The sequence below is a fragment of the Pongo abelii genome, chromosome 23, assembly GCF_028885655.2.
Source record: "Pongo abelii isolate AG06213 chromosome 23, NHGRI_mPonAbe1-v2.0_pri, whole genome shotgun sequence".
NCBI classification, from domain to species: Eukaryota; Metazoa; Chordata; class Mammalia; order Primates; family Hominidae; genus Pongo; species Pongo abelii.
Window position 1 is genome coordinate 46,351,600 of NC_085929.1, and position 24,536 is coordinate 46,376,135.

Consider the following 24,536-nt stretch of genomic DNA (forward strand, 5'->3'; position numbering starts at 1 on the left):
GTTAGCCAGGATGGTCTCGATCTCCTGACCTCGTGATCCACCCACCTCGGCCTCCCAAAGTGCTGGGATTACAGGCGTGAGCCACGGCGCCCGGCCCGAGAAATCTATATACATTTAAAGCTGACCATCGTGTAAAGAAATTGCAAATATGGTAAATTCAAAGATCTTTGGCATAGAGATGCACCACTAGGAAAAATATGTATCAGAAGATCTTTACTAAAACACCTGCTAGGCTTCAAACAATCGTAAAAATCTTAATATTCCTGTCTCTACTCCTGACCTACTGCCCTACCAAAATCTACTCTTCTTCCCATATTCCTTTCTCGGTGACTTTTATCTCTAAGTCAGAAATATGAACATATACCTCCCAAATTCAGTTATCCATGTCTACTGACTATACCTACTAATTATCTTCCAAATCCATTGTCTCCTCTTCATCTTGGTTCAGACCTTGATCATTTGTTGCCTGTGGTGTCCTAAATTACTTACTTAGCTTTAGTCTCCCTTCCAATCTACCCTCCACAATGCCTTCAGGGAACGCGGTGGGGGTAGAAAGGGAGGGGAGAAGTATCTAAAATATCTGATCAAGTTTCCAGGATAGAAAATCTTCAGTTGGTTGCAGTGAGCCGAGATCGCGCCATTGCACTCCAGCCTGGGCGACAAGAGCACAACTCCGTCTCAAAAAAAAAAAAAAAAAAAAATCCCTCCAGTCAAGTTGACACAGTAAGTTCATGCTTCAAAGTATCCCCCTGTTCTATTCCAAATACACAGCAATAATAGACACTGCCAGTCTCAAAAACAAGATAAAAACCCCCACGAAGCAGAAATATAAGAGAAATGAAAAAGCAGTGAGTAAGGCTGAAGCCAAGGGCTGCTGGGCTCTTGATCTGCCAGCCCAGAGTTCAGCTCCTCAGGTGTTAGGAAACCACAGCTGGTCTCACTCTTTAATGTTATGGGGGCAGTGTTTGTGAGAGAAGCCTGGGAAGAAAAGGAGAAGAAAAAAAAAATAGCCATCAACTGCTTCCTGGGATACAACTTATTTGTAGCTGTGGATCTAAAAGCAGGAGGATACACATGCAGTCTTAATACTTGGAACTAAATGAAGCCATCTGCTTGCTCAGCCCCTGGGTCTAGGACATTCTAGTATTATCACAGGGCATGTGCCCCAAGCCACCTTTATAAGGCCTGTACAGGAGGTAGTCTAGAAGACCTGGGTAGAGGGAACTAGAAAAACCTTTATTTTATTTAAAAAAAAAAAAAAAAAAAAAAGGAAGAAAATGAACATGAGTGGTTGTGGGAAAAAATCTCCCACTCAAAATAGCCTAAACACTAAAATTCTAAAATACATATTTTTAAAATCTAATGCTAAGAAAGTCAGCCAATGAAATCAGCAATCTATTTAAGACCTCAAACTATAAGAATCCCAGAAGAAAACCTAGAAAACACCATTCTGGACATTGAACTTGGGAAATAATTTATGACTAAGTCCTCAAAAGCAACTGCAATAAAAACCAAAAATTGACCAGTGGCACCTAATTCAACTAACGAGCTTCTGCACAGCAAAAGAAACTATCAGTGTAAAGAGCCAGCCTATAGAATGGGAGAAAATATTCACAAACTATGCATCTGACAAAGGTCTGATATTCAGAATCTATAAGGAACTTAAACAATTAAACAAGCAAAAAACAAATAACCCAACTATAAAATGGGCAAAACATGCACAGATACTTCTCAAAAGACATACAAGTGACCAAAAAAACACACAGAAAAAATGCTCCACATCACTAACCATCAGAGAAATGCAAAGCAAAACCACAGTGAGATACCATCTCACACCAGTCAGAATGGCTATTATCAAAAAGCAAAAAAACAACAGATGCTGGTGAGGCTGTGGAGAAAAGGGGACACTTGTATACTACTGGTGGGAATGCAAATTCGTTCAACCATGGTAGAAAACAGTCTGGAGATTTCTCAAATAACTGAGAACTGGATTCAACCCAGCAATCCCATTACTAGGTATATATCCAAAAGAAAATAAATCATTCTGCCAAAAATACACATGCACTTGTATGTTCACTGCAGCACTATTCACAATAGCAAAGATGTGGAATCAATCTAGGTGCCCATCAATGGTGGATTGAATAAAGAAAGTGTGGTACATATACCACGAAATACTATGCAGCCATAAAAAAGAATGAAATCATGTCCTTTGCAGCAACATGGATGCAGCTGGAGGCCATTATCCTAAGCAAATTCATGCAGGAACAGAAAACCAAATACTACATGTTCTCACTTATAAATGGGACAATGGGAGCTAAACTTTGGGTACCCATAGACATAAAGATGGCAACACCAGAAACAGGACTACTGGAAGTGGGAGGAGAGAAGGGAGGCAAGGGTTGAAAAATGCACTATTGAGTACTATGATTAGTACACAGGTGATGGGATCAATCATACCCCAAACCTCAGCATCACACAGTGCATCCAGGTAACAAACTTGCACATGTACCTCCTGAATCTAAAATAAAAGTTAAAATTGTAAAAAAAAAATCAGCAATCACAGTATAAATCCACACCAAATGAAATCAATGTTTCTATAGGATCTTCCATAGAATCTATATTCTATGATTTGAAAACCCTCTAACAAAGATTTTTAAATAAAGAGATTAATACATGATTCCTATTGACAGCAAGGAATATAAAAGTATAAAACAAAGGCAGATATGAAACAAGAACAGATGGATATGAAAAGAATTAATTAAAAATCCTAGAAATGAAAACTACAGCCATTGAGATTTTTTTTTAAAAACTCAACATCCAAGATAAAAACCAGACTAGAACAGCTGAAGATAGATTTGGTAACTGGAGAACAGTACTTTATTTATTTATTTATTTATTTATTTTTGAGACAGAGTCTCAATGTCTCAACCTGCCACCTAGGCTGAAGTGTAGTGGCACAATCTCAGCTCACTGCAAACTCTGCCTCCTGGGTTCAAGCAATTCTCATGCCTCAGCCTCCCGAGTGGCTGGGATTACAGGCAGACACCACCAGGCCCGGCTAATTTTTGTATGTTTAATATTTTTGCCATGTCGGCCAGGCTGGTCTCCAACTCCTGGCCTCAAGTGATCCACCTGCCTTGACCTCCCAAAGTGATGGGATTACAGGTATGAGCCACCGTGTCCGGCCAACAGGAGAACAGTACTAAGGAATTCTCCCAAAATACAGCACAGAGAGGCAACAAGATTAAAAAGATTAATTAAAAGTCATAAAGAACAGATTACAGGCCCTAATATTCGTCTAGAGGAAGTTTCAAAAGAAAATTAAGGTAATAGAAAAAAAACAATATTCAGAGACAAGAGTTGAGAATTTTACAGAAAAGACATAAATTTTCAGGTCAAAAATGATCTCCAAAGACCAAGTAAGATAAATAAAAATAAATCTATACCAGAAACACTTCAGAAAAATAGAAGAATATTTAGGATAAAGAGAAAATATTAAACCTACAAATTCCTTCTTTGGGTTTATAATAGCATACTTGTCATTCAGTCGGCCCATCAGCCATTGTCAGCAAATGCTGATTTCCCACTTCCACCACAGAAAGAGAAGAAACTGAGATACAAATAAAGTATCCTCAGCCCTCCAAACCTAGTAAGGGAGGCCAACGTGTGAATCAATAATCATGGCAGTGTGACAGGGCTACAATGTATACGTGGACAAGGTGCTAGGGACAAGCAGAGGGTGACCACTTAACTCTACAGGACAGTAGAAAAGACCTCCTTTTCTACTGGCTCATATCTGTAATTCCAACACTTTGGGAGGCCGAGGTGGGAGGATCACTTGAGGCCAGGAGTTTGAGACCAGCCTGGGCAACATACAGAGATCCCTTCTCTATATTAAAAAGAAAGAAAGAAAGAAAATTAGCTAGTCATGGTGGCAAACACTTGTAGTCCCCACTACTCAGGAGAAAACTTGAGCCCAGGAGTTGGAAGCTGCAGTGAGCTGTGATCACACCATTACACTCTAACCGGGGCAATGGAGTGAGATCCCATCTTCTAAAATAAATAAATAAATAAATAAATAAATATGGACCTTCCTAGTGAGTATCTGAATGGAGCTTTATTTGAACATGAATATCTGTTCTAGGAAATGAAAATAATAAAAGTTAAAATCTATCAAGAGCTGATAGTAGTAACTAATATCGATGGGTAACTTACTATGTGATTAACTCTCAGACATATCTCCAATCCTCACAACCACCCTCAGAGTTAAGTCCATTTTACCAAAGAGAAAAGTAAGGTTTAGGGTGATGAAGTAACTTTCCTGAAGTCATAAAGCTAATAAACTAGAAAGTGGAGGTTGGCTTTAATTTCTTTGACTGACCTTAGCATATACTTACCAGCGATTTCATTTGATGAGAACCTTAAGAGAGAATAGTTCTGTTGACACAGCACTGAAAGGGCTAAACTGGTTGCTTTCCCTTTTTTGTTTACTGTGCTTTGTCGTCCATGTGAGTACAATAAATAAAGAGCTCCGTGGGAAGACTAGCCAGCTGGGTAAAGGTCACATTTAAGCTTAAAAGAATTCATGCTTTGCTTCTTGCTATCATGATTACCAACAGGATTACATTTGTTGAAAAGGAACACAAGGCTAAATATTCAACTATTTTAAATAAAAGTTTTTGGTTTAAACTCACAATGATACAACTTCTAACAACAAGGCTTATGATGACCTAAAGCCTGTAACATATGTTTGTTAAAGGAAACTATTTGTTCATCAAAAATATTTGTTACAGGAAATTACATTTGCTCACTTAAGCTATAAATGAACTCAGAAGCCTGTGTTAATTAACCCACCAACAATGAGTGCATTGAAATTGCATTAATTTATTAATCTAATCCACCATCATATATTAGGTGGGTTCTCTGATTAGAGAATTCTGACTCTCGATGTCTGACACTAGTCTGAAAATTAAATCTGATCCACTTTTAAGCTAGATTGTTTACTACACTGCTTGGCCCCTGTATCATACTACTAGGAACTGCCTCAAACACCCCAAATCCATCCCTTCTGTAAGTGTATTAATGCCCCCAAATTTTAGTTATTTGGCTTTATAGCCTTGACATGGCTAATCAACATCTAGAGCAATTTAAAAAATATTTTCTGTCTTATTTTTCTTGAATGTATTTTTTCCAGGTATCTTGGCTTTATTCAATTCATTGTAATAGCCTTGAAAAGGAAGACCTCAGACATTGCTTTTTCCTTCTATTCCTAGGGTTCCCGCTTTGTCTAAACCTTTTTCAAGGGCCAAATACTTGATGTTTTCTCTCTTTCTATGAGAATCTAAACTCAAAAAACAACCTTCCTCCACTGCCCAACAAAACCTAGTGTAAATATAAATAAATGTATTATGTCTTCCAGAGTATTTGCCTTTCATATTTTAATTTATATCTCATCTATAGCTTAAAGGCTTAGTTCTTAGTCCAAGATATTCAAAATCTGGTGAGCAAATAGGTGGGCAACTGGTATGAGCACATCCCTGAGTGTTGGAGGATACAATGGGAGATGCAGCCTATACAGAAATCAGCCATTAGTATAAATATGAAGCACCTCATTCCTAAATTAGGTGACTAAAAATGAAAATGAAAAGCTACAATGGCAGGAATGTCACCAATGAATGCTACTTCTAGTAAAATCACTTTTTTTTTTTTTTTTTTTTAGAGACAGGGTAGAGTGCAGTGGCACAATCATAGTTCACTACAACCTCAAACTCTTGGGCTCAAGCTATCTTCCCACCTCAGTCCCCCTATTAGCCATGCCTAGCTAATTTTCTTTTCTTTCTTTTTCTTTTTTTTTAATGTAGAGACAGGGTCTCACTATGTTGCCCAGGCTGGTCTTGAACTCCTGACCTCAGGAAATCCTCCCACAGTGCTGGGATTACAGGAGTGAGCCACCACACTCAGCCTAACATAACTTTTAATAACAACATTGAAATCTGTCTCTTTAAAATGTGGCCCTCTTTTTAAAACTATACCTTTAATTTAAATGTATGTGTGTATGTGTATATGAAATAGTTTATTTAAATAAAATTAATTGCAGTTTCATGACTTAGCTAATTGAGAATTTAAAAAACACACAAATCTATAATCCACACAATTCCTAGAATCTGAATTGGTTTTAAAAGAATAGTGTAATTTGTGTAAATAATTTGATGATATTTTAAAACTTTCATATTTGATTAGATATTTTTCAGATAATTTTAATTAAGTTCACTCTAGTATTTCAGTGAAACCCCATTAGGATATTTTTAAGACTCAACTAGGAGAGGCTGTTTAGTATACTAATAGCATATGACTAAATATCAGGATATATTATTTAGATGAGTTCTAATTGTGTTCAGCCATAAATTGGATATGTAACCTTACCTAAATAACTTAATATCTCTGAGCTTTGCCTCCAAGTCTCTGTAAGAGAGAAAATACCTGCTCTTCATTTTTCATAAGATGCTTTAAGGAGATCAAACAAGATCATACATATGGAAATACTCTATTATTAAAATCTAATAATTCTCAAGCAATTGGATACCATACAGATAAGAATGAACTCTATCTCTATCTCACAATATACACAAAAGCTAATTCTAGATGGATCACAGGCCTAGTTAAAACTATAAATATCTGGAAGAAAACATAGAACATACTCCTTGGGATAGGCAAGTTTCTCTGACAAGGTAAAAAAGGCATTAACCATATGTATTAGTCCACTTTCACACTGCTGATAAAGACATACCAAAGACTCAGCAATTTACAAAAGAAAGAGGTTTAATGGACTTACAGTTCCACATGGCTAGGGAGGCCTCACAATCATGGCAGAAGGCAAGGAAGAGCAAATCACATCTTATGTGGATGGTGGCAGGCAAAGAGAGAGAGCTTGTGCAGGGAAACTCCCCCTTATAAAACCACCAGATCTTATGAGACTTATTCACTATCATGAGAACAGCACAGAAAAGACCTGCCCCCATGATTCAATTCCTCCCACAGAGTCCCTCCCACAAGATGTGAGAATTCAAGATGAGATATGGGTAGGGACACAGCTAAACTATATCACCATAAAAGAAAACCATAGATTGAACTTCATGAAAATTACCAACTTAAAACTTTTTTTACCCCATGTTCTCCTACAAGTAGATCTTGAGAGCTTGTTTGGAGGTCCTAAAAAGGGAGTGCAGCTACTCCTATACCCTTGACCAAAGAAAAATCCTCTTCTATCAGCAAAGATCATCCTCTTTGACCAAGAATCCAACTTCAGGAGAGACACACATACAGCAGTGAGGAAGGAAAAGGACTCCTGCCTAGCCAGCCAGATTGCCCTCACATCCAAAATGACAAACTTCTACTCATCATAGGACAACATTAGAAATGGAAAAGACAAGCTACAGAATTTTTGTAGCTTGTAGGATGGCAGAAAATATCTATAATATGTCTATCTGATATATTATAGATATGTCTATCTGACATATCCAAAATATGTAAAAATTCCTAGAAATCAAGAATAAAAAGATAAAATGTTAAAAATAGGCAAAATATTTGAGCAGGCAATACTTGAACAGGCAAAAGATGTCCTTGTGAGCAAAAATCATATGAAAAGGCACTTAACAACTTTTCAGGGAAGTGCAAATTACAACCAAATTGAAACAACATTATACTCCCATCAAAATGGCTAAATTGAAAATAATAACATTCCTAAGTGTTGATAAGGATGTGAACAACAAATTCTCATATATTAGTAGTGAAATCACTTAAGAAAACTTTAGTTTCTAGTCATATTTAATGGTTTCTACAACCCAGAAATTCCACTCTTCAGGATATACCAAAGAGAACCGAATGCATATCGCACAGGAATGTTCATGAGTTTTATTCACAATAACTCAAAGCTATAAGCATCCCAAATATTATCCATCAGCAAAAGATGGATAAACTGTGGTATGCACATACAATGGAATACAACTCAGCAATAAAAACAAATGATATTCTGATATACACAACAATATGGATGATTCTCAGAAACATTATGTTGAGAGAAGCCAGAAACTGAAGAACACATATGGTATGCTTCCATTTATATAAATTTTAAGAACAAATGCAACAAATCTATACAGTTAAAGAAATTCAAAAAGTAGTTGCCTCCGGAGAGGAGGGAAAGCAGGGATGAAGGAACTAGATGAGGTGATTAAAATGTTCTTTATTGTGCTATGGGTGATGGTTCCACTCATCAAAATTCATCCAACTGTACACTTAAGATTTAAGTATGTCATAATATGTAAATTATATTTCAATAAAGTAGTTAGCATAAAACTATTTTAAAAAGTAATTTGTAGTGAAGAAAGGGAAATTTTTGTATTAGTCAACTCTGACATTTCTATTTTTTATCTTTCTAAAAAAAGTCAATTGCTGTAAATTTGCTAAAGGCATAAAAATATCAAGGTATTAATCATTCATTCATCAAATATGTATTGAGTGATCCTACCCCAAGGCAAGGTACTAAGTGCTAGGAACACTGTTCTTGCCCTTGAAAAATTCAGAGTTTTGCAAGGGATAAAGATGTGTACATAAATGGACTGTGACAGAGGCGTACAGACATTGTAGGCATAAAAGAGAGAATGTTAGACTACCTGAGAATGTTAACGAGATTCAGGACGATCACTTGGGAACCTTGAATCACCTGTGGTAACTATGGTGCCCACTCTTGTGAGGTTGAGTCTAAATTGTAATGGGTCTTAACCTAAGATAAAAGAGACTGACCCAGCCTTGCCAACTGTTTCTAGCTGTTTACCCAAGACCTTCAAATTAGTGAAGGATTTTTAAAGCCACAAGAGCCACAATAAAGAGTACATGGTGCATGCTTCTTGTACCATCCTTGACCTAAATAACTTAGAAACGGATAAAAAAAGGATAAACCTGACTTCTGATCCAAAATGTAAAAAGTTGGAGTCGCCACTCCATCCTAACAAGTAAAAAACTGAACATACAGAAAAATCAACAACTCTTCTTGGATCCATCAGAGAGGTGTAGTCACAGGGCAAACCACTGAGCCCCACATTGAGACTGACAGGCAAATACAGTACAGAGAATCACGGCTTGCTGGAGCAGAAACCTCCAAGGAAACAAGTGCTGAGGTCGGGAAGCCTGAACTATAACTGAGAGATAAAAACTCCAGGGGAAGTCTTCAGGGCCTCCCCCACTTTTGTTTTACCTCAAGGAGCTCGACCAAGTTCTCGCAGTAAATACTGGAGAAAAATCCCCTAGTGCTTCTAGCAGGGGGAGGAAAAAAATGAACCATTCAGAATTTTCCAGAGCATTCTGTTCTTAACAAGTTCTGCCCTTAGGAGAAGCTAGCTAACCAAAGCCTAACCTGATGGGGTATTAACAGAGCCTAACTGATCTGGAAGATCAGTAAGCCTAACTTACTGCCACATCACTAAAGGCTTATTTACCTGAGATCTTCTTACTGTACCTCATGCCCAGCTATCAAGAAAAAATTATAAGACATACTAAAAGGCAAAAATCGCAGTTTGAGGAGACAGAACAAGTAACAAAACCAGGTACAGATAGGGCCGAGATATTAGAATTATTAGACTAGGAATTTAAAATAACTATGATTAAGGTGTAAGGGCTCTAATGGATAAGTGGACAGCATGCAGCACAGATGGGCAATGTAAGCACAGAGATAGAAATTCTAAGAAGGAATCAAAAAGAAATGCTAGCGATAAAAAATATTGTTAACAGAAATGACGAATGCCTTTGGCAGGCTTTCTGGGAGACTGAACACAGCTGAGGAAAGAATCTTTGAGCTGGAGGACATCTCAATAGAAACCACTAAAACTGAAAAGCAAAGACAAAAACTGAATGACAACAACAATAACAAGAACAGAATATCCAAGAACTATGGAACAACTATAAAAGGTGTAACATATGTGTAATGGAAATTAACAAAGAAGAGAGACACAGGAACAGGAGAAATATTTGAAACAGTCACTGATAATTTCCCCAAATTAATGTTATACACTAACCACACATCAAGGAAGCTCAGAGAACATTAAGCAGGATAAATGGAAATATTTTTTTCAAAAAAAAAATACTCCTGAAAGAAACTAGAGGAAAAAAACACCTTACGTATAGAGGAACAAAGATAAGAATTACATTCAACTTCTCAGAAACCAAAACTAAGAAAGTGAAGGAGAAATAAAGACTTTTTAGCCAAACAAAAATTGAGGGAATTTGTTGCCGGTAACCTACCTTGCAAAAAATATTCAAAGAAATTCTTTAGAGAAACGGAAAATGATAAAGTTCAGAAACTCAGATCTGCATAAAGAAATGAACTGCATCAGAAAAGGAATAAGTGAAAATAAAAACTTTCTTATTATTTATTAACAAAATAATAGCAACAATGTATTTGATTATACATGCTTACACATATGCTTATGTATAAGCAAAATAAGTAACAGCAATGATACAAGGGACAGGAAGAAGAAATCAGAATTATTTTATTATTATAAGGTACTAGCACTACCCATGAGGCAATATAGTGTTATTCATTAAAATTAAAATTTCTAATCTGCAAAAGACACGGTCAAGAAAATGAAAATATGAGCCACAGACTGGGAGAAAATATTTGCAAAAAAAATGAGACGAAGGAGTGTTATCTGAAATATACACAGAATTCTTAAAACTCAACAATAAAAACAAACAACCTGACTTAAGAATGGGCCTAAAATCTTAACAGACACCTCATTAAAGAAGATATACAGGCCGGGCACAGTGGTTCACTCCTGTAATCCCAGCACTTTGGGAGGCTGAGGCAGGCGGATCACGAGGTCAGGAGATCGAGACCATCCTGGCTAACACGGTGAAACCCCATCTCTACTAAAAAATACAAAAAAATTAGCTGGGCATGGTGGCGGTTACCTGTAGTCCCAGCTACTTGGGAGGCTGAGGCAGGAGAATGGCGTGAACCCAGGAGGCGGAGCTTGTGGTGAGCCAAGATCGCACCACTGCACTCCAGCCTGGGCGACAGAGCGAGACTCCGTCTCAAAAAAAAAAAAAAAAAAAAAAAAAAAAGATATACAGATGGCAAGTAAGCATATGAAAGATCCTCCACATCATACGTCATCAGGGACATGCACACTAAAATAACAATAAGAGATACTACATACATACCTATTAGGATGACCAAAATCCAGAACACTGACAACACCAAATGCTGGTAAAGATGTAGAGCATCAGGAACTCTCATTATTGCTGGTGGGAATGCAAAATGGGGCTGCCACTTTAAAAGACAGTTTGGTAGTTTCTTATAAAACTAAACACTCTTGCCATACAATTGAGTACCTCATGCTCCTTGGTGTTTACTCCAAGGAGTTGAAAATTATTGTCCACATAAAAAACTTCACACAGTTGTTTATTTGTAATTGCCAAAACTTGGAAGCAATCAAGGTAACGTTCAGTAGGTGAATGGATAAATTTACTGTGATTCATCTCGACAATTGGCTACTATTAAGTGCTAAAAGGAAATGAGGCTGGGCGCAATGGCTCATGCATATAATTCCAACACTTTGGGAAGCAAAGGCAGGAAGATTGCTTGAGGCCACAAATTCAAGACCAGCCTGGGCAATGTGGTGAGACTCTGTCTCTACAAAAAATTTTAAAATGAGCTGGGCATGGTAGTGTGCACCTACAGTCCCAGCTACTCTGGAAGCTGATTCTCCTCTGAGAGGGTCGCTTAAGCCCAGGAGTTCAAGGCTTCAGTGACCTCTGATAATGCCACTGCACTCCAGCCCAGTGACAGAAGCCTACTTGAAAAGGGTACATGTTAAATGATTCCAACTAAATGACATTTTGGAAAAGGAAAAATTATGGAGACAGTAAAAAGATCAATGCTTGCAGGGGCTGAAGGAGGGAGGAAAAAATAGGCACAGCACAGAAACATTTAGGGCAGTGAAACGACTCTGTGTGATATTATAATGATGAATACATGTCATTGTACATTTGTCCAAACCTATAAAATGTACAACACCAAGAGTGCACCTTAAAGTAAGCTATGGACTTTGGGTAAAAATGATACGTAACTGTACGTTCATCGATTGTAACAAATGTACCACTTTGGTTGGGGATGTTTATAATGGGAGAGGCTACGCATGTACAGGGGAAGAGGGTATTTGGGAACACTCAGTATTTTCCTCTCAGTTTTGCTGTGAATCTGAAACTGCTCTAAAAAACAAGTTTATTTTTAAAAAACTTTTAAATAAAAAGGATAAATTTCTGCATTCTTGTCCCAGAATAGTTATCAGAATTAGCTCAGTCTCAGTCCCTTCCATCCTGCTATATGTAACTGGTTAAATGTTTGGTCAAAGCTGGAAACATGACACATGCTGACAGGATGGAGTAAAGGAGTGAACAGAACGATCAGGATGAGGATCATATCCTTAATTCCTTCATTCAACAATATACTGTAGTTGTTGAGAACATGTATTCTGGAGCCAAAATGCTTAGATTGCAATCTTGACTCTGCTAACTAGCTGTGTGGAGAGTTATTCAACCTCTTTGCACTTTGGTTTCCCATCAGCAAAAATAAGCCAACAACATTTCCCATCTCAAAGGGTTGTTGTGAAGATTAAATGAATTCATACATGCCAATTGTTGAGAATACCACTTGTTACAAAGTGCAGTAAACATGCTTGCTAATAAAAGAGCCCAAAAGTTAGCAAATATAGAACACATTTATTTTTAAACACTACGTTAGTTACATTTTCAAACAATATGCTCAATATGTCCTTCTGTAGCCTAGACACTGTTTCCTGTGAAGTACCTCTAACTTTAAAGCAATGTATCCAACTGGTGACTCTTAAAACTACAATAAGTACAATATAGAATATCACCAAAGTCTGGAAACACAGGGAAAATCATGGATTTATTTTTTCAGATTAACAATTAGACTCACTGCTTAAATTCAGAGATACATCATCTGAAAAGCTGTCTAGAGATTAAGGAAAAATGCGTTGAGAAATTATTTGAAAAAGTAACTTACTATTCTCCGATGTTTCCCAATTTCTCTGATTTGTTTTCCCAATGTTTTTCCTACTAGTATAACTATTATTAATTACTGAGCATGTGCCATGTGACAGGCACTGCTGAAGATACTGGAGATGGGGCATGGACAAAGCGGACATAAAACGCAAAATGTCCCTGCTGTCGTGAAATTTACACTTTAGTAGGGATAGACAATAAACACATCCTAAAATAGAATATACAGTATGTCAGATGAGAAGCGCTATGGGGAAAAACGAAACAGAAGGTGGCCAGGGCATGTCAGTGCAACAAGGAGGCCAGGCTGCTTTTTTATAACTAGGGTAGACCTAGAAGGTCTCTAATAAGACTTTCTGAGAAGAGATCCAAAGGAGGTGGAGAAGCCATGCAGGTTTCTGGAAAACAGCATTCCAGGCAAAGGGAACAGCAAGTGTAAAGACCAAATAAGAGAGCCAAGAAAGCCTTTTTTTCTATAGTATCTTCTTTTGTCTTCATCTCTCTTGATAACCTGTTAACTAGGGCAGGCTCCAGATATAGATTACTTGGACCAAATAATTTCTCTTTCATTCATTTCTCAGTACAGACTTGACACTGCCCTCTTTCTTCTCTGAGTCAACACAATCATTTTTATCTAGCAGTTTTTCTTTCTTCTTTTTTTCTATGACTTCCATTTGATAAAAATTTACTGTCTACTCTGTGCAGGCCTGATGGTGAAAGGATGATTAACATATGGTACGTGCCCTCACAATCTAGTTAAAATGAGACATATAAAATCAATAAAATATGCCATAAAAAGCACTGCTTTGATATTATGAATAAAGTACTACAGCAATTAATTCTGCCCAATGAGGGAAAGAGTAGTTGGGGATAGAGGGAAAAAGGATTCTGAGCTAGGATTTGGAGACTAAGTAGGAGTTCAAAACATGGACAGCGATAAAAGAATATTCCAAGGGGAAAGACAAATCTTAAGTATAAGCACAGAAATGTGTAAGCATACAATATATTAGGAATGACTGTTAATGCAATGTGCTACATTGAAGACTAGGGAAATAAGAGCAGAAAAGTAGATTGCAAACATGTTAAGGGGCCTGACTTTATCCTGAGAGCCACTGGTTTGCAAACTATTTTGACTGTACACCTCAGCAGTAACAAATTGTTGTGCATGCATATATCCTCAATAAATGCACATTTATTTAAGTATGAGTGAAATTATGCCAAGAGCTACTCTTCTAGTGTATCACATTCATTAGAAAATACACAAAGAGGACTGGGCGCGGTGGCTCACACCTGTAATCCCAGCACTTTGGGAGGCTGAGGCAGGTGAATCACTAGGTCAGGAGTTCAAGACCAGCCTGCCCAAGATGGTGAAACCCTGTCTCTACTAAAAATACAAAAATTAGCAGGGCATGGTGGCAGGTGCCTGTAGTCCCAGCTACTTGGGAGGCTGAGGCAGGAGAATCACTTGAACCTGGGGGGGCAGAGGTTGCCAGTGAGCCTAGATAGTGCCACTGCACTCCAGCCTCGGTGACAGAGTCAGACTTCATCTCAAAAAAGAAAAAAAGGGAAAGAAAAAAAAAAAAGAAAAGAAAAAGAGAAATATGTAAAAGGTAATATTTTCCCCTAATAGAATCTTTTTCATTAATTTTTATTAGTGAATAATGTGTACAATGTTATCAATCAATTGCTAATGTACCTTCCATAATCAACACATGAATGCACTATGCTTCTGTTGACATTTCAGTTCTAACTTGTATTTTTCTTGCTGTCTTGGTGGTAATAAATCATCAAGAGTATTCATAAAGTCTAGCATAGAGTACTTGTACTTACTTTTTTGGTGCTAAGATTAACTGTTGGGAAATCTGAAAGATCTTTATGATAGTCAATTTAAACACATTCATGTATACCTTATCTTATACATATAAAAGGTAAAATGCATAAAAAGACAACTTTATTTCATGATAAAAATACTCAACAACTAGGAATAGAAGAGCACTTCCTCACCCTGATAAAGAACATCTATGAAAAAACCCATAGCTAACATCATACTTGATGACAGGAAGCTTTCCTCCAAAGAGCAGGAACAAGACAGGATATCTGCTCTCAACACTTCTTTCTAGCCAAGGAATCTAGATTGGAGAGGAAGAAGTGAAACTATTTGTATATGACAGGATCTAGTATATAGATTAATATACAAAAATCAGTTAATCAGGTGTATTTTTATACACTAGCCATGAACAATCTGAAAATGAAATTAAGAAGATAATTCCAGCCTGTAGTCCCAGCTACTCGGGAGGCTGAGGCAGGAGAATGGTGTGAACCTGCGAGGCGGAGCTTGCAGTGGCCGAGATCGTGCCACTGCACTCCAGCCTGGATGACAAAGCAAGGCTCCGTCTCAAAAAAAAAAAAAAAAAAAAAAGACAATTCCATTTACTAGAGCTTCAAAAAGAATAAAATGCTTAGAAATAACTTTCAGAAATACGAGAACTTCTGAAATTAATTGGAAAATAATTTTTAAAATGAAAAAAACAAGAAATGCAAGACTTGCATGCTGAAAACTACACAGCACTGTTGAAAGAAATGAAAAAAGATCTAAATAAAAAGAAAGACATCCTGTGTACAAAGATTGGAGAAATTAGTATTGTTAAAATGACAATATACCCCAAATTGATCTACAGATTCAATATAAGCCCATCAAAATTCTAGCCAAATTCTAGCCATCTTCTTTTTTTTTTCCTGAGACAGGGTCTCACTCTGTTGCCCAGGCTGGTGCAGTGGTGTGATCTTGGCTCATTGCAATCATCACCTCCTAGGTTCAAGCAATTCTCATGCCTCAGCCTCCCAGGTAGCTGGGATTACAAGTGCACGCCACCATACCTGGCTAATTTTTGGCATTTTTAGTAAAGATGGGGTTTTACCATGTTGGCCAGGCTGGTCTTGACCTCTTGGCCTCAAGTGATCTGCCTGCCTCCACCTCCCAAAGTGCTGGGATTATAGGCATGAGTCACCACGCCTGGCCCTAGCCATCTTTTTAACAAAATTCATAAGCTGGTGCTAAACTTCAAATGAAAATGTAAGAGACTCAGAATAGAAAAAAAAAAAAAAGCTTATAAAAGAACAATGTTGGAGAACTCACACTCCTTAATTTCAAAACTTACTACAAAGCTACTGTAATCAAAACAGTACGGTACTAGCATAAGGCCTGACATATAGATCAGTGAAACAACTGGGAGTACAGAAATAAGCTCATACATCTTATTTGGTAGATTGATTTTTGCAAGAATGCTAATATAACTCAACAGGGTAAAAATTGTCTTTTCGATAAATGGTAGCAGGACATCTTCATGAAAAAGAATGAAGTTAAACTTCACAGCACATACACAAATTAATTCAAAAAGGACCCGGGATCTGAATGTACAAGCTAAAACTATAAATCTCTTAGAAAAGATAGGTATAAATCTTCATGATCTTGGATTGGACAATGGAGCCCATAGTTTCTTATATATGACACCTAAAGCACAAGTAACCAAGGGAAAAAATAGATACATTGCATTTCAAAATTTAAAAATTTTGTGCATCAAAAGACAACTCCAACAAAATTAAAGGAACCTACAGAATTGGAGAAGATACTTGCATATCACCTCTCTGATAAGGGTCTTGTATCCAGAATATATAAAGAACTTTTAATACTCAAACAGTTGTTTTAAAAAGTTAATAATGGGCAAAGGATTTGAATAGATGTTACACCAAAGAAGACATACAAATTGCCAACAACGACATGAAAAGATGTTCAACATCATTAGTCTTTAAGGAAATGTAAATCAAAACCACAATGAGATTCCAATTCACAACCAGTAGGATAGCTATAATCAACAACAACAAAAAAGGATAATAACAAGTGTCGGCAAAAATACAGAAAAACTGGGACATTTTTAAACTGCCAGTGGAGATGTAAAATGGTACAGCCACTATGGAAAAATTTAGCAGCTCCTCAAAAAGCTAAACACTGAATTATCGTATGATCCAACAATTCCACTCCTAAGTATACACCCAAATAAACTGAAAGCCAGAACTTGATACTTACACTCCCATGTTCAGTGCAATAGCTAAAAGAAACAACCCAAGAGTCCATCAACAGATGAGTAAATTTTTTAAAATGTGTAATGTACATACAATAGAATATTATTCAGACATAAAAGGAATAAAGTTCTGATACATCCTACAACATGACAATGCTGAGGACATTATGGTAAATGAAATAAGCCAGATACAAAAGAACAAATACTGTATGATTCCACTTATATGAGACACCTAGAACAGAAAAATTTAGAGACAGATAGGGCCTTGGTGGAACGGGAATGGGGAGCTATTGCTTAATGCTTACGGGGTTTCCGTTTGGGGTGAGGAAAGAGTTTTACAAATAGTGGTGATGGCCGCACAACACTGTGAATGTGATTAATGCAACTGAACTGTACACTTACAAAGGCAAATTTTATGTTATAGTTACAATTTTAAAAAATTATACTGTAATACACCGAAATCCATATAACTGTACACCTTAAATGGGTGAATCGTATGGTATGTGAATTATATCTCAATAAAGTTTTTTTTTTAAAAAAAGGGAAGAAAAACATAAACTCTTAAGCTATGAAAGGACATGGAGGAATCTTAAATGTATATTGCCAAGTGAAAGAAACCAGTCTGAAAAAGCTACATACTTTAAGATTCCAACTATATGACATCTGAAAAGACAAAACTATAGAGATGATAAAAAGACCAGTGGTTGCCAGGGATTCAAGAGGAGAGGAAAAGGATGAATAGGTGGAACACAGGACATATCTACTCTGTATGATAGTGGAATGGTGGACACATGACACCATGCATTTTTCAAAACCCACAGAACTGTAGAACACAAAGAGTGAATCCTAATGTAAGATATGAACTTTCATTAACAATAATATATCACTATTTGTTTATAAACTAACAAATGGACCACACTAATGCAAGATGTTATTAAGAGAAATTATGTCCGAGTGGGAAAGGGTATGTGGGAACTCTGCGTAACTTTCTGCATAATTTTTCTGTAAACCTAAAACTGCCCTTAAAAAAGGTCTATTTTTAAAATGCATGCTTCCCAGAGAGAATGCTCTGAATTTTATCCTCTTCTCATGATTCATAAGACTATTCACTTTAAACACAAATTATAATTTTACAGTAGCTGGAGAGGAAGCGCTGAGCCTTTTGCCACTGTAGAATATCAGGCACTACTGAATCATCTCAGGATCCTATCCTTTCCCTACTGCACCTCCTCTTCCGCCCCCAGAAGAATTATTTTATGATCTAAATTTTTGTATTCATATAACTGCTTCCATCTAGATAGTCTTTGAAGATTCCAGCCTGTGGAAATATTTCCTTAATTTATGACTAAATTCCAGCTTAATTATAATTATAAATTACAGTGACATTATTACACCAAATTGCCATGCCTCCTGTTTTATTCACTTTATTCATTTTCTATGAGGTATCATTTTATCAGAAACCTAAGTGTGTTCGCTTTTTTTTCCTTTTGAAAAAAGTATTGTTCTCTAAGGCACTGAAAACTCAATACAGAGGATTAAATTGGAAACTATAACTGTCCTAGAGGAAAGACAGCTAGTACATTTAGGTACAACTCTTCCCCACCTCCTGGTATAAAATGATCCCCCAAAACTCCTAATCTTTATTGGCACATGCTATAAACTTTTTAAAAAAACTTTAGAGATCGGGGTCTCGCTATGTTGTCCAGGCCAGAGTACAGTGGCTATTCACAGGTGCAATCTTTCCTCACTACAGCATCAAACGCCTGGGCTCATGCGATCCTCCCACCTCAGCCTCCCACACACCAGGATAACAGGTGCACACCACCACACCCAGCTTATATAAACTTCTTTAACCATTACCTTGGTCTTTTCCAGCTTCATCTATGTGCTGAAAATCTTTTAGTGTTTGAAGGTTACAGAACCCCTCTCTGCAATGCTGAATAACTTTCTTCGATCCATTCTTGATGAGATAATCCATTAGGGTAAGGGATTTATACACGTGGCGCCAGTTCTTCCCATGGTCACTGAGTCTGTGCCATAGCATATTCATAATCTCTGAGAGAGAAATTGTGTTGAAAGTCAAGTCACTGATATCTAACATCAGAGAACTAGAGGGACCCCAAGGGTCGTTAGAAGTTGCTTCCCTGACTTTTATTTCAGCATCTGAGTAATTTTTCACAAAGTTTTTCACTTGTCTCCTGAACGCCATAAGTAATACAAGTTCCAAGGTGAGATGTAGGATGAAAGCAATGGAATAACAGTTTATGTCACTGGTTTATAAAACTCATGACAGGTAATTGGTCACCAGTTCTGCTGCTCCCAAATACAAATAATTAATCTCTATGTTCATAAAGTATCAATTTCCTGCAAGGAAAACACAAAAAATTTACATTAAACTTTTTTTAAGTCTATAGAAGACCAAATCAATCTGAAAATCTAGGTTTTGTTTCTAAATCATCCCCTCACTTACAGCAGCCAGAATTTAGGGTACCATATAACTGTTCCTAGGACAAGTATGGGAAAATCCCTCATGAGAAATTGGCCTATATTATTTAAAGAAATACAGGTTGTCTTTCTAGTCATAAAAGTTCCCGGAGAAAATATCATTCAACCTCTTTGGCCAGAAATATAATGGCTATAAAGCATTACATGGACAGCAGACAAGCAACATTTTAAAAAACAGAACTTGCACTCTGACATCTCTTTCTTTCTTTTTTTTCCAAAGACAGGATATCGCCCTGCTTCCCAGGCTGAAGTACAGTGGTGCAATCATAGCTCACTGCAGCCTCGAACTCCTAGGTTCATGCAATTCTCCTGCCTCAGCCTCCCAAGCAGCTGGAACTACAGGTGTGTGCCACCATGCCTGGCTATTTTTTTTTTTTTTTTTTTTGAGATGGAGTCTCCCTCTGTTGCCCAGACTGGAGTGCAGTGGCGCGATCTTGGCTCACTGCAACCTCTGCCACCCAGGTTCAAGCGATTCTCCTGCTTCAGCCTCCTGAGTAGCTGGGATTAAGATGCACGCCACCACACCTGGCTAATTTTTGTATTTTTAGTAGAGACGGGGTTTCACCATGTTGGCCAGGCTGGTCTCAAATTCCTGACCTTGTGATCCTTCCACCTCAGCCTCCCAAAGTGCTGGGATTACAGCCGTGAGCCACTGCGTCCAGCCTGCCTGGCTAATTTTTAAATATTTTGTAGAGATGGGGGTCTCAATATGTTGCACAAGCTGTTAAAAATTCTTGGCCTCAAGTGATCCTCCTATTTCAGCCTCCTGAAGTGCTAGGATTTCAGGCATCTCTTTATATTGTCACGTATAAAAATATTATATTCTGAGAGTAATTAAAATGGGGGTAAAATTGAGTCTTAGAATCACCCACTGACCCTATGACTGTATTCTTTTTAGAACTACAAGTCCTGAGAATCAGATCTAAATATAGTCTGCTTTCTTGCTAAACCTAAAAGAAAGGAGGATCAACTATGAAGACAAACAGCTGTACATCAGTGGACTCCACATCTAATTCATGGTACCTTAAAACCACTATTTTAGTCCAGATAAGCCTGGTAAATTAGAGGGAAAGGTTAAATTACTTTATTTGTTCACCTTTGGAAAAAGAAGAATGAGTTTAGGATTAAACAGTGTCAATAGTAAGACTCAAATAATGCAAGAATTTCTCTAAATCCTGCAGTGATCAGCCTGCGTCTATCAGATCTCAAAACAAGGACACACAGAGAGGCCCATATACTAAAACTTAAAAGGGAAATGCAGCCCCCAAACTTTACACAATGCTTGTGAATGATCAATTCAGTTTATAGGAAACCATTCCCTTTCTCTTTTTCATTATTTTGTGTTAATGAGGGTCAGTTAGTTTGCAATTTCTCTAGTGATTCACCACTGTCTTAGTGTACCAAATTGATTTCAAGCCCTGACGAACATCCAGACCCAACGAAACCTAGAAGATCTGTAATCAGATTTTACTAGAGAAGTGCACACATACAAAGAAAAAATGTTAAAATCCATAACAAATGTGTTCACTGCTTTTAATTTTGCTTCCCTTCTTTGACCTTCTCAGATAACTAGCTCAGGCTTGATTAATTTCTGTATGTGTATTAAAGGAAGATATAAATTTTTAGAAGCATCCTAAATAAACTATCACTTCTTTTTTTTTTTAAAAAAAAAAAAAGAGGAGATAACCTCTTTTTGGTAAAAATACAACACACTCTTAACTAAGCAAGACAGAAAATGTACCTGTATAAGTGGTTGGGCATGGTGGCTCACGCCTGTAATCCTAGCACTTTGGGAGGCTGCCGTGGGCAGATCACCTGAGCTCAGGAGTTCAACACCAGCCTGGACAACATGGTGAAACCCTATCTCTACTAAAAACACAAAAAATTAGCCGGGCTTGGTGGCGCACACCTATAATCCCAGCTACCTGGGAGGCTGAGGCATGAGAATCACTAGAACCTGGGAGGCGGAGGTTGCATTGAGCCGAGATTAGGCCACTGCACTACAGCCTAGGAGATAGAGTGAGACTCTGTCTCAAAAATAAATAAATAAATAAAAAAGAAAATGTATTAAATATCTGTTTAATTAAGATTTCTCAGAAAGACACTATCATTAACCCTAGGAAGAAAAAGAGGAGTTGTGTTTCTACAACTTTCTGATTTTCTCTTTTTCGTACTTCAAACACAGTCATTTTTATTTGGCTCCTTCCTGCAGTGAAAAACTGATTTATAATAGTTCAGTAAAGCTATTAAAATTGTCAAGCAGGAGGGTTTTCTTTTTCTATTGTCCTTTTTTTCCCTCTACCAAAGTCACTCAATGCAGAGATGCACTATGACATTGGCTTAGAGCAACAAATATTGATCTGTTTCTTCACGAGTCTATTTTCTTTTAAAGCCCTGTTAGAATCATAACTTGCTGAAATTGAACAACAAATGTTAAATTTTTTTTCTTTTTTTGATAGCTACCTATCTATATTTTGGAAGAACAATCGTAATTTTTAGGTTTTTCTACGTTCTCTAACCTATATTTTAAACTTTTAAAAACTGTTTTCTTAAATGAATTTTCTAACCCAGAAAAATATCAAAATAATAGCCTTCTAATCCAATAGAGTAGTTTAAAATGAATTTACATGACACCATATCAGAATTAAATACAACCCCAACCATTAGAAAAATCATAAGGAAAAAAGTCTAGAGAAGTGAATTCTTATCACTTACTAATGTACAATGACTTGAACTTTACCTTGTGATATGAACGTAGAATATGTAAAACACCATTCTACTACTGCTGTCTTTTCAAACTGACAAGGAGCTCAATTAATTGGTGTTAGTTGTAAATTATATGTTGGTTTATTATGTGTTTTAGACACCTGACTACATGAAAATGCTGTTTACATACAGCATCAAATAACTGTGAGATTGTAACTACAATGATGTGACAAAAATTGATATGAGACAAAATTAGTGCCCAAGAGGGTAAATTTCCACATTTGAATCTTGGTTGTCTGGTTACCCAACTCACTATAATATTTAGAAATAGAGGGAAGAAGTTAGGTATTTCATGTCACAAATCTGAGCGGTCTTCACCGACCTCACTAACTACTTAGGTCTCCCCAGAACGTGGTTAATTTCCTTCATTGCACTTATAACAATCTGTACTTACCTATTTGTCATTTGCTCAGTGCCTTTCTTCACCACCAAACTAGAAGCTCCTTGGGGGCAGGGACCTTGACTGTCTTATTTACCACTGTAATCCTATCCCTAACAGCTAACAGTAGGTACTCAAGAAACATGTGTTGTGCAAATAACACAATGATTGAATGATTCTGCCTTGGGATAAACCTGCACTGATTCTACAGCTTTATAATTATAATCACTTTTTTTTTTTTTTTTTTTTGGAGATAAAGCCTCACTATGTAGCCCAGGCTGCTTGCAAACTCCTGGGCTCAAGCACTCCTCCTGCCTCAGCCTCCCAAGTAGCTGGGACTACAGGTGCATACCACCAAGCCTAACTAATTAAAAAATAAATTTTTTTTTTTTTTTTGAGACAGGGTCTTGCTCTGTCACCCAGGCTGGAGTGAAGTGGCACGATCTCGGCTCATTGCAACCTCCACCTCCCAGGTTCAAGCAATTCTCCTGCCTCAGCCTCCCAAGTAGCTGGGACTACAGCCATGAGTCACCAAGCCCAGCTAATTTTTTGTATTTTTAGTAGAGACGGGGTTTCACCATATTGACCAGGGTGGTCTTGAACTCCTGACCTCAAGTGATCCGCCCGCCTCAGCCTCCCAAAGTGCTGGGATTACAGGCGTGAGCCACCATGCTTGGCCTCAAAAAAAATTTTTTTTAGACATGAGTTCTTACTAGTTGCCCGGATGGTCACAAACTCCTATAAAGCATGACATTAAAAAAAATAATAAAATCTAGCTCTCATAATTGTCAAGTAAAATTCTATAGTTTTGGGCAAATATTTTCAAATCATCAATAGATATTTCTTGAGTACCTACCATTTGTATAGCTTTGTGGAGAAATATAAAACATGAACCTCACATTAAAACCTACCATTCAGTTAAGGAGCTTTCTCTCCTAAATAATTCCCAGCAAAACAAATGATTACGTAGAAAAGGTCTTTTAGTGTTCTTTTTAGATCTGTCCACTTTCACAATGCTGTTTCCTTCCCCCCATTTCATCTGAATTCTAACAGGAAATGATTTATCAGGTGGCATTAAACTATTGGTCCACGATCTTTTATCCCAATTCTTTGAGGCCAGATGAGTTGTGGAAATTCTCTTTTGGGTGCGGTGGTAGGGGTGGAATTTTCAAGAGTAGTGCCATGTCTATACCATGTATTACATGATACCCACAGTAAGGTGTGGGGCTGCTCTGAACAATTAAACACATTAACATGTCTGCAATAAAAACATGTAAATATTTAGAATAAAGACTACAAATGGCCTCAGGCCAAGTTTTACCACCAAATGAGTTGGAGGAAAAATTGGTTTCCAAAAGTTTTTGGATTTCAGGATTGAGAATAAAGAACAGAGGAGCTGAACTGACTTTATCCAAAGACTTGGGACAATAATGACAATAGCATCTAAGAGGCTGAGTGCCCAGAGCCACCTCTGAAAAGATGCATTTAAGGTGGAACTATGAGAAAAGAACAGCTGTTATGTTTGTACAGGTTCTGCCTATAGACATGAGTTTGACTCGGAAGGAAATGAGCTCTGGCCAAGAATGCTACGGGAGAATGGTTATAGAGACTACCATGCCATTAGGAGGTGTTACTGTTTTGATGAAAAGAATACTGTCAGAGGCAGAGAATCTAATCTTTTAGAGCCCTAAGTGTGTGTTCATTTATTTATTCAACTAATAATCTTCCAG

The 24,536-nt window shown here is 37.2% G+C and overlaps 1 protein-coding gene across 6 annotated transcripts in view; it reads right to left on the reverse strand.

Annotated features, from left to right (window-relative positions):
• The window catches only part of ENTHD1 (ENTH domain containing 1), a 167,742-nt gene that overhangs the window by 142,305 nt on the left and 901 nt on the right, over window positions 1–24,536 (reverse strand). For 4 of the 6 annotated variants that reach the window (XM_054543490.2, XM_024239971.3, XM_054543488.2 and 1 more), the window contains exon 2: window positions 19,017–19,520. In XM_054543490.2, the coding sequence (XP_054399465.1) occupies window positions 19,017–19,365 (349 nt within the window). In that variant the 5' untranslated portion in view covers window positions 19,366–19,520. The remainder of the gene's footprint in view (window positions 1–19,016; window positions 19,521–24,536) is intronic. The other 2 variants (XM_054543489.2, XM_054543487.2) reach the window with 1 other exon arrangement.